The 12,130-nt window shown below is 33.3% G+C and overlaps 1 protein-coding gene across 7 annotated transcripts in view; it reads left to right on the plus strand.

Moving 5' to 3' along the window:
• The window catches only part of LOC145284719 (alanyl-tRNA editing protein Aarsd1-B-like), a 405,535-nt gene extending 395,918 nt beyond the window's left edge, over positions 1 to 9,617 (plus strand). For all 7 annotated transcript variants that reach the window (XR_013868868.1, XM_080133638.1, XM_080133636.1 and 4 more), the window contains one exon: positions 9,415 to 9,617. Coding sequence is in view for 6 of the 7 variants with exons in the window: in XM_080133638.1 (XP_079989764.1) it covers positions 9,415 to 9,535 (121 nt within the window). In the remaining variant the exon portion in view is untranslated. The remainder of the gene's footprint in view (positions 1 to 9,414) is intronic.
• Positions 9,618 to 12,130: the final 2,513 nt, after the last annotated feature.

A 12,130-nucleotide genomic window follows, 5' to 3' on the forward strand; every position in this document is an offset into this window, starting at 1 on the left:
CAGCATACTTTCTTTTGGCTGTTGCTATTTCACTCTTATAATGATTTCTAGCATCTATGAATTTTTGCCTATTTGTCTTTGACTTATGACGTACAAACCGGCAGAATGTATACTGTCTTTGTGCAATCTGTAGTGAACCATGGAGGTGAGTGGGGCTTGCTATAATACTTCCATGTGGGAACATGTGCTTCAATGCCCGCTTTGCACCATTCAGTTGACTCATTGGCACACTGTTCAGCAGGAAGAGAGAAGATATTGGTCCATGGGGCATCTCGGATGTGTTCTCTAATGATTCCAGTCAGCCCTGTTGTAGTACCTTGTTGCTTTGAGCAATGGTTCCTCACCTTGAGGTTGGGATTTAAATGTGATGTCAACTGATACCACTAGGTGGTCTGCATTTCCAAGTGGACTGTAGGCATTAGTCACACAATCCTCAAGTACTGTGGTGAGAAATAGGTCTATCAGTTATAGATTTTCTGGTGTGATGTTAGCAAGGACCAAATTGCCGGTGTTGGTTTGTTACAATAAGTAAGAAGATTGAGGTGGATTTTGATTTTGTCTGTGTTTGAACTGTTGGACTTAAACATACTTTACTGCTAATGTTTATCCATTTCTTTTCATTAATTATCATTCCAGTATTTCTTCATTTATTCAAGTTTTCAAGTATTCAGTTTTCTTTTTGAATTAATTTTAACCATTAGCTTCTATGCATATATCGTCTCGGTATAATTTTCATAGCTACTCCAAAATCCTGTTTGATGGCCATTTGAAATAATATGCTTGTTGTTTTTATTCTAGATGGCTTCCTTTCTCATTTTTGTAAAGCTATTAGTGTATTTATTGTTGCTACTTCTTTGAGCTTATTGTCAATTGGTACAAGATCACATGCCCATCCTCAAAGATCATTGCCATTCATCTTCTTGTTTTGGCCATGTCACCAAGGACGCAAGTGCTGATTTACAAGTATATAAAAACAAAACTATGCAGACTCACAAGAAAAGTACAAACTAAGATACATAAGTCAGGTGTGCTGTGTGTATGTGTGTGATACAGTCACAGAAAAAAACCCTCCTAATACTAGCATCTTCGTCAAATTCCAATCTATTAGTTAGAACCTTACAGAAGATTTGTCTGTTGAAGTATCTGTTGAAATCAGCTCATCTCAAGTCTGCACAAATCTGCAGTCTTCCTTGCATTACTCAAATCTACCCCTAGACTCTTTCAGGGACCTTCCTGAGCTGCCAATTGCCCCGATCTATTGAAGCTGTTTTAAGCTGACCTTTATCTCCTAAATGAAATATATTAATTTAGGAAAAGAAATCTTAAATATCTGTGTTTTGTCTCAGAGAAACTGGTAAGCAGAAAATACTTTTCCACCTGAAAACTATCAAACAACTTGTCTCATCACACTTCTGATTTCTTTTCTTTTTATTTCTTCGGTGCCATGACTTTTTACTCATCTCATTTCTGATCACCTTTCTTTTTTGATGAATTACTTTTTCATATTCTCTAGGCTCAGAGGAAGAGGGACAATCCATAATATCACATAGGTTTGAAATCACTGCAAATCAATTTTCGTAAAAACACTCATTTCTACTGGTTCATGTAATGTAATTTCAACATTGGGTGTATGATATGAATCTGATCAAAAGTCTATTTTATAATCTCTACATATGTATATGTCTTCAATTAACTTTCACAAAAATACAATGGGTGATGTAAACTTGTGGAGCATGTTTAAGAAGGTTCTATTCAAGTTCCATAATTTTGCTAGTAATAATGACAACAAATGTACTTGTAATTTTATGTCTTTCAAAATAAGAGGGGGTAACATTTTTTTTTTAATTTTAAACTCGTTTTATAGTTAACTTTCCAGTTTTTACATTTTTATCTCATACTTTGTTAAGTATATTGTATCCAAAGAAATGTCCATGGTTCTTTTTACAAAATATGACAATTATAGTTATTACTTAAAATCCTCCTTCAAAGTACCCTTAAATTTTTATAATTGACCTATTAAATTAGTAAGCTTTCCAATGCGTTCTTGGAAATTTTTTTGTATAAAGTATTATTTCACTACCTATATAAATTTACATACCCGGTTTGAAACGATTTTTTTTTCTTTTTTTAATCAATTTGTACTAGTCTTTCCAAATGCTGGGTATTTTTCATTTTTTTTTTTTTTTTTTTATATTGTGTTTTCTTCCACAATATGAACATTAATTCAATTGTTGGTTCTTATTGTCTGAATTTTCAAATTTGTAATATTTACTTGCATTTCATAGATGTAAATATTTTATGATTGGTTCATTATTTTTTTTGTCCTGTTGACATGAACTTCATTCTTTTTCACACGGCCAGCCTTTTCTTGCATCTCATATCTGTTATTTTTCAGGTTTGTAGGATACATAGATAGTGAATATTTTTTTATGGCTTCACATTTTTTGCCAAAAATAAATCTGTTATTTCATTTTCTCCTACTGTTTTTTTTATTTTTTATTTTTACTTTTTGCAGTGGCAACAAAACTTTGTAGTCATGTATCACAAAGTCAAAAATCTATGAATTATAAAGTAAACCTCGCTTTTTCTAACCTCTTATTAGAGAGCATGATATATATATATATATATATATATATATATATATATATATGCCTATTATTCTTATGCATGCTGAACTGCCTGTATTATTACTATAGATTCATTCTTTACACTTCAATTTTTAAATACTATTAATTTGAATATATATCATATATACAAGGTTCCACATGCTTCACTACTTTTGGAACTTCTTTAGCTCATGCTCACACATTCCAAAATTGGAGCTGGTTTTCCTCATGCTCCCTATTTTTCAGCATAGCATAAAAATATGGTGTCCAGTATAGAATTGCCAAAGAAATTGTCTTTTATACAACAAATAATTTGCATGATGGACAAATAATAAAACAAATGAGTATTTACAAATAAAATAATTCTAAATAAAACAAGTGTCACAAAGAAACATTGAAAGAAACAAAACGGTGGATTAGTTTGTCACATCATATCTTACAAAGTTAGACAAAATTAATGGGTAAAATTTTGTCAATATTTTTAATAAGTTTCTTAATAAGTTTTCAATAAATTTCCAAATTTTTTTCATATGGACACTTATTTTTTTTTATTTATTTATTTTTTATTACATTTTCACTCGAAACAAGGCACATTGCCACTTTGGTGTAGGGGGCTACTATCAGGGACAACAACTACTGGGGCACTATGTTGGGATTTGGGCAGCAAGATGTCAGTTCACATTACACTTGAACTTCTGCATGTCAGTACAATTGGGGAAGCAGGGACCTGGAATGGAATTCCAGAGTCTAGCAGTTCTGGGGAAGAAACTACTAAAGTAGAAAGATCTTTTACATCTAGGGATCTCTACTGTGTGGGGGTGGGATTTAGCTGCCTGTCGGGACACTCTTGACAATTCACCAAAAAACTTAATTACTTCAATTTTTTAACTTTTAAAGTCATTTCCTCAAGCAAAGATAACGATTTTGAGAAAAATATTTTGTGTAAATCTTTTCTATGTCAAACCCCAACTATCATCACCATTGCCTCACCGGGGTTCCAAAATCGACCTGCCCTACTAAGCAGGGGTGATTTTTAGATCGTCTAGCTTGGTGTCTGTCTGCAAAGGAAAGTCAAGCAGGGGGTGGTTGGAAGGGTCCAGTGTGGAGTTTGAGGCAAACCGACTGGCAAACATATTAGCCTTGTTGGTTGCTGAGCTGTAATTCAAACCCTAAAATTTTTTCAATTAAAGGATCAAGGACCAAGGTTTCATTTAATTGATTGTTGGTTAGTGGGGGAATTGTTGATTGCCCATTATTTACTACACTTGTAGATTTTCCAGAAGTCATGAGTTCCTAATTTTTGTGCTTCGATGCATTTTTTAGTGGTTTCAGTAAATTCTCTCTTAGCTGTCGCTATTTCTTTCTTAACGTTACTTCTAGCTTCTATATACTTCTGTCTGTTTGAACTGGACTTATGTTGGTTAAATCTGCGGTATGCATGCTACCTTTGAGCAATGGCAGTTGCGCAAGTCGAAGTAAACCATTGGGGAGAGTGGGGCTTACTATAAAATTTCCGCATGGGAACATGTGCGTCAATTGCTGTTTTGAACCATTCAGTGGTCTCATTTGCGCACTGTTCAGCAGGAAGAGAAAAAATATTTCTCCATGGGACATCTCTGATAAGATCTCTGATGGCTTCCCAGTCAGCCTTTTTATAATATCTGGTTGTTTTGAGCACTGGCTCTTCAGTTTTGGGTCTAGAGTTTAGGGCGATTTCGACCATTATCACTGCATGATCAGCGTTCCCGAGTGGGCTGTCAGCATTTGTAAGACAATCATCAGGAACTGTGGTCAGAAACAGATCTAGAAGTGATGTGTGTTGTTCTTCCTGGTCAGGGAAATGGGTTGGAAACGTAACCATTTGTGATAGGGAGTGAGATATAGCGAAGCTATGTGTTGTGCTGCCCACTGCATCTGTGTAAGTAGAGAATCCAAGCCAGTTTTTGTGGTGGACATTAAAGTCACCAAATACATGTACTTGTGTGCTAGTGTCGAGGGAGAGTGCTGTGCCTAGTGCACACATGAAACTCTAAGTAATCTTCAAAGTAATCTCCTCCGACTGCAATGCACTTGTACCGTTCCAATAACTTCTGGAAGGCTCCATGGAAATCCTCTTGTCAATGAACTTTGTCACAGCCTCTTTCATCTCTTCAATTGTCTCATAATGATAACCTCAAAGGGTTTCCTTGAGCTTAGGGAATAACCAAAAGTCACAAGGTGCAAGGTCTGGGCTATAGGGAGGGGTGAGGAACTGTCTTGATGCTCATGTTGGTCAAATAATCTGTTACAAGGATGAACTGGTGCATTGTCTTGATGAAAATGACACTGACCTGATTTGAAGAGTGCTGGCCTCTTCCAACGGGATCTCTTCCGAAACTCCTTTAAAACCTCAACATAGTATTCCTTGTTGACTATCTGTTCAGTTGGAATCCATACTCATGCTGTCAAAAAGGGGGATCATCACAAGTTTCTGGGTAGATTTGCTCTGTCTGGCCTTCTAGGGTCTAGGAGAGCCAGCATGCTTCCACTGGGAACTCTGTTTCTTGGTCTCTGGGTTATAGCAGGATTCAGTATTCATTGCAGGTCACCAGAGCATCAAGAACTGCGGGATTTGAATTGATCAGCTTGACAGTCTTTCTTTCTGATGTTCTCTGCGCACTCTTGGGACAAACTTTGCACAAATTTTCTGTATGTTCAGCTCCTTGCGAATAATTGCGTGTACAGTTCACACACTAACATCAAACTGTGCACTTATTGTCTCTGTAGACATATGACAGTCCTTATCCATGAAATACTTTATTTGGCCAATCAACTGACTTCCTTACTCCTGCCACACCTCTCATCCCACATAAAGTCCCTGCCTTCCTTGAATCTCTTATGCCACTCAAAAACTGATTCTTGATTTATTCAAGATAGTCCAAGAGCAGTCTAAAGCATTCCAAATGTTTCTGTGGCATTTTTTCCAACCACTTTTTAAAATGTTTTTAAAACAGAATTTTATTGCGTATTGTTCTTCTGAAGTGTCCTCACGTCCAGATTGCATTTTTGAAATTCACCAGCTGTAAAAATCAGGCTTTAGTAGGATGAATTCCAATTCCTGCTGTAGCTGATCACTTGAACCTGAAATCATAAAAATTGTTCAGTCATCTCATAAGACTTATAGAAATAACATACTGAATTGTTAATAATCTACAATTATTCAAGGCACCTCATAATCATTGAACTCACTATTACTACTACTTATAATAATAAATAATAAGGTCAATACGATAAGAAAAAATAATAAGGAAGAGATGATTTACCATGTACACAAATATTTATGAATAAAAAATACAAAGTAAGACAAAAACACAGTTCTTTTCATTTACTGTTTCAACTATCCAATTGCCACTACTACTACTACTACTACTACTTTAAGTACTCTTTTTAATAGTAATAATAATAATCTTTTGATGGTAATGTAAATTCTACAAATGCTACTATTACTACTAATAATGATAATATTGATATGGAGGACCCACTACAACAATAGAAAAAAATATTAATATAATAAGAAAAACATTAAGAATTGTATTGGTAAAAGAGTCATCTGCATCTGATAACAGGAAGTATCCGTGGAGTTATCTCCCCTGAAACAGAGTAATCTTCCCTGATAACTATACATATAGAGGACAGATGGGGGCAGCCATTTACTTTTTCTGTGGATCTTAGCAATGAGCTGGAGGACACATTTGCACACTTTACACAGTCAACATGTGGAATTTGTAAATACTGCAGCAGATATTCAACATACTCACCAAACACTATGGAATCAGGAAGCATACATCTATTGAAGCAACTTATTGAGCTTCAGAAAGAAAACATCAAGCTAAGAAAAGAGATGCTTCTCAGTCGTCCCAACATATCGCGGGTAAAAAAAAAAAAAAAAAAAAAAAAAAAAAAAAAAAAAAGCAGAAAGGCTCTCTACAGGACACTGACAGAGAAGGGGAATTGTTTTTAGGCACATGAGCCTAATACAAAGATGTACATGATTAGAAGATCCAGCAGCAATTCAGAATGAACTGCAGGAGACATGTACCTCAGAAATCAACAGGCTACTGGTAGGGTCAGAGGGGCTAAACTCTGTCACAGAGGAGTATCTTTTATGTCAAATATGACTGGTAGCAGTGAAAGAATTACACAAAAACTCCATTGACAGAAATTCCACTCCATGAAGCAGAACAAAATTGAGTCAATCATACATTTATTATCAAAATTATGTGGCCAAGCCAAATTTAGAATTCAATGTTCAAACAAACAAAACTGCTGATAGCAGGTAGACTATTCAGATGACGTGGTTGCTGGGCAGATGATAGCTGAACTCAGAAACACAGAAATACACCAGGCGACTGGCAGAGGTAGCTTTGCTTGCTACATTGGAGCAGAAGTTTTCACAATTGATCCATCTAGAGGCAACAGACAAGTCAACTCCCTACTATAATGATTCCACACACCCTCTTGCGCTATCAAAGGTTGAACGAAAAACAGTACAACCAAGGCCCATTTACCCCACGATACACCAAACATTGCAACTGAAGTGGAAAGATGTCACACCCTAGAAGGTTGATTAGCAGCTGAACTCAAGTGCCATTTTTGCAGAGTGGGTAGGGAACCTGAAAAAGGTATGCCATAAACTTGAGGGGTATCAAGAAGTGGGGAGTCATTCATATTCACCAATTGTACCCTAGATAATTTTTCTGCTTCCAAGCACAAGACACAGCTGACAAATGTGTCACTGAATGAATGGGGAACAATTTCAAATGTGTCCCCCTACCCCTACCCCCTGAGCTACACCCCTCAGTGACAGTGGAGGTAACTAGGATGTCTGAAACTCATGCAAAATTTGGACATGAAAAAAAAATGGTGAGCCAGTGCAATCATCGAATCCCGTTTTTGCAAACACAGAGGCACAAACATGTTCAAATTCAGAAACTCCTTAGATATCCAGAGGATATCTTGTGTCAAGCTAAGAAAAGAGATGCGAGGCATAATGGACAGATATTTATACATCAAAGGTGTCTTGTTTCTGCACATAAAATTGAGAACAAAAGAAATATGACAGACTGTATATGTGTCAGAAAACATCTCTAGGTTTTCTTTGTCACAAATCGTCTTGAAGTAACTGGACTTATTGCCTCACTGACATCGCTATCATTGAATAGTTCTTTGTGAAACAAAGGAATTGATCTCGTGTGGATACTTGTGCAGAACGTGTGTCTAGGAAACTAGAAATCTAGGAAACTAGAAATCATCCAATTCAAGCTAACAAAAGTCAACAGACATGAATTGAAAGAATGGCTAATGGAACATTTTAAATCAAGTGAGTTCCACACATGTTCACATCAGCCACTGCAAACAATGAATGGTAAATCCTTAGAAACACAAACAGCAATTCATACACCGATACCTTTTCACCATCCCTTGCAGAAGAAAGTGAAACTGGATATAGACAGAAACGTTGCATTGGAGATAATAGAACCGGTACTAGTAGGCACACCTACTACTTAATGTACAAAGATGATGCCTTAAATTGTAAAAGAATTGATTTTGTTTCTTCCCACCAAGTTTTTCATGGTGTACATTTAATCACCTAAAAAAGGTAGAATTTCACTTTTGCTAAGGGAGAGGTAGGACTTTGCTGAAACTTTCATCTACAATAATGATAAATTGTATATAGTAAAAACTTCTACATTTACATGAAAATATAAATTTAAATATGAAAACAAAAATATAAAACATACTAGTAATAAATTTTTTATTAATAAAACACATTTTATATTTCTTTCAAATAGTCTTTTTTAAATATACACTTACATTTTTATCTTGATAGGAAAATTTTAAGATTTTTGTATAGTCTGTCTTGGTGTCTTGTCAGTGAAAGAAACGCCTGCAAATCGGTTTCACTAAAATAACCAAGAATCATTTTTATCATTGATTTCATTGCCTTTTCTCCTCAATAAAAGAAATACAAAATAAGATAAAAATGTACTTCTTTTCATTAACTGTTTCGGCTGACTAATATAGATTTAGAACGTGTTTTTACAACTACTCCAAAACTCAAAATCAAAGAGCTGTCCTCAAAGTGTGTTTCGGGTAAAGCTGCAAAAATCTCCACATTCACAAATTCATTGTAAAAGTTTTGCTTTTTTTTTTTAAACACGTTTTAGCCACCTTTTGTCAGATTTTCAACGTTGAAAGACTGGACAAAAGTCATTGTATATAAAATAAATTTACATTATAATTTTATGTTATTATGCTATATTTTACTGGTAGCTTAAAAGCAATAAATATTCATCAGTACCAGCAATGGAAGATTAAGTTTAACATTTTTTATCAAATCGTTTATGGAATCGAAAAGTAGGCTAAATGTTTTCCGATTTTGACACTAATAAAACATTCTTATTATTGAGATTATAGTCAGGATTTATATTAATCATTCCAACATTAATATATATATATATATATATATATATATATATATATAGTAAACATGAATATCTCAATGAATTAAATTCAAAAGTTGATGTTCTTCTCAGGAAAAAACTCTTCATCAAAATAAGACATTTTTAAATATTATAATTTTTAAAACATATTCTAATCTTTGTCATAAACTCTCACAATCTTAGTTTATTTTAGTTTTTATTTTACCTTTATTTACTACATAGATAATGACTGGTATCTAGTCAATTATTATGTTATTGTATACAACAATAACTCTTCAAATAAAACTTAAAATATGATTAAAATTTACAATCTTTTCTTTATTTAGGGTGGCCAATATACTTGATGGCAAAGGAGGAGGAAAAAAAGGCAGATTTCAAGGGAAAGCTAACAAAATATCTAATCGTATGCAAGCAGCTGAATTTCTACAAGAAAACATTTTGAAATAAAAAGGTTTTCACTAAAACATTTTGAAATAAAAAGGTTTTCACTAAAACATTTTGAAATAAAAAGGTTTTCACTAAAAAAAAAGGTTATAATTTATTAAATGAATATTCATTTAATAAATTATTTTTTGTTTCACTTAAATTATTGACAATGCCAAGTTGACTGTTTACCTCTAAGAAAACTGCAGTTTGCTTAATATCTTCATATTCAGATGTGCTTTTTATGTCTGTCCAAGTTTCATCATTTCCTGTATATTCTTCACTTACAAATTATAGATCTAGTGATTTACAGTAAATAAGAATCCATCAGTTGTTGAGCTTAAGTTAAAATTTAGTTATGAACTTTCAATTCACTCTCAGAACTAATTACCATTTGGAAAATGTCAATAATTTTACTTCTTCACATTTAATATCCTTTTCTTTATGGGAAATTAGGTCGCTCATAGTCTTGCAAAATAAAGTCTGTGCAACATCAAAAACTTCTCAATTCTGTTACTTTTTGAATACCACTCTCCCACAGACGGTACAAGCTTTTATAACTGCTTAAATAGAAAGAAAGCAATAATGAAATGAGATAATCAGCTGAATGTTTAACCTAATTTTAGTGTGGATATTTTTTTAACATTTGACAATAACAATGAAAGTAATTTTTTTCTCACCCCTCCCCCAACTAATTTAGTCCATGGTGACCCCAAGCAAATTAATGAGTTTTTACTAAAAAGGTTTAAAGAAGAACCAATGAAAAACCAATAACTTACCAATAACTCTAAATTCGCATGTTAACAGCTCCCCTCTCTCCACAAAAAAGAACAAAAACAGGGTTACATCTTGGATTTAACAGAACACTAAAAACAAAACTTTAATTTTTGGGGTTAATTATTGTGTGCGAATAGGCTTATCCACTGTTTGAAACTATAGATAAGGGAACATAGTCCCTCCTGTAACTTAAACAAATCAATGTTATTTATTTTAAAACAGGAGAGTAAATCCTTATGTTTAAATATTTATTTAACCGTTTGGACCCTGACCCAGTTAAGCAGTAATTAGCCAAATAGGCGATTAGCAAAATTATTTGATAATATATTATTAGAAGGCTGTCTTTTTAGCTATGTTGTTTTTATCTGTGTTAATTTATCAGCCATGCAGGGTTGGAAAAAAATTAGCTATGAAATATCTGGAAATGTCTTCTTGGCTATCAAATCATAACAACTACTTGTACTTAAAACAGTATTCACCCAAAGTGGGTTAAACCGATTCCTCATAAAGCCTGACAATGATTAATTTAAAAGAACAAAGAAATGAGTAAGTTTATAAAATGTTGCTGTTGTATGCAGGTAAACATGTTTCATGTTGCATAAATTATTAACGTTTGATTTGTTTGTTGATGTGTTACCGTAAACACGCAAAAAAAATCATCCCTAAATCAGTCTTGTTTATATATAAAAAAAAAATACAGAATGTACTTCATGCCAGTTAATTTTTTGTTTTCTTTAATGTTAAGATAGAGATTTTATAAAGCATTCAGTTGATAAATCATAAATAATGGCTTGCAAACTAAAAAATTATACTAGGACAAAAAAAAAAGTCAAATAATTCAAATTCAAAATAAATGTAATTTGTTTTGTAATAATTGCGTTAATTTTAACTAAAAGAAAGCGAAAGGTTTTTATAATGCGTTTTTTAGTCCAGAGATGAACAAACACCATAACTGTATTGCTGAAAATATTTGCAATAATGTTTTGGTTTATTATTTCCAACTTTAAAAAAAATTGATTTTGTACTAGTTTATGTAAATGGAAACTATTTTATATGTCTATTTGTTGCAGTAGTTGATATTCATACACCTCAGTGCTTATTCAATAGCATTACATTGAAAACAAGTTTTCTTGGAGTTATATTAATTTTATTTATAGTTACTTTGTTTTTTCTTTCTGTAATCTATATATCTATACAAATGAAATTGCCTCTGTGTGTGTGTGTGTACATTTGCCTACCAAACTACTCTGTCAATTTTCAGTCTACAGAAATATAATTACGGTGAGATTTGGGAAAATCTTTTTAATCGATTTTCAGCCAAAAATTTGGCTGTAAGGGAGCAAAGTTCAATGATTTGACCTTTGAAAACTCTACCAAACTTCTCCGCCAATTTTGGGTCTAAACAATTAAAATTTTAGATGTAGGTTACTTAAAAATGGATCAAACTTTTTAATTTAATTTGAACCCAAAACAATAAATGTTATGAGGTCAAACAAAATTGGGGTCAAAGTTAAAAAAAAAATTGATCTCTGTGGTCTCTATGGAATTACTCCGCCAATTTTTGGTCTAAACATTTAAAATTTTACATAAAGTATATTCAGACATAGTGCTTTTTGATCAGTTTTTGGCCAAAAATTTGGCTGCGAAAGGGTCCAAGTTCGAAATATTTTATCTTTGCAATCTCTAGCAAACTATTCAGACAATTTTGGGTCTAAACATTTGAAATTTTAAATAAAGGGTATTCAGACATGGAGCAGTTTTTGGGTGAAAATTCGGCTGCCAAGAGGTCAAGTTGAAAGAGTTGACCTTTGCAGTAGCAATACACATGAAAAAATTGAAATA

The sequence above is a fragment of the Euprymna scolopes genome, chromosome 9 (assembly GCF_053919585.1).
Source record: "Euprymna scolopes isolate OS-2025 chromosome 9, ASM5391958v1, whole genome shotgun sequence".
Taxonomy (NCBI): Eukaryota; Metazoa; Mollusca; class Cephalopoda; order Sepiida; family Sepiolidae; genus Euprymna; species Euprymna scolopes.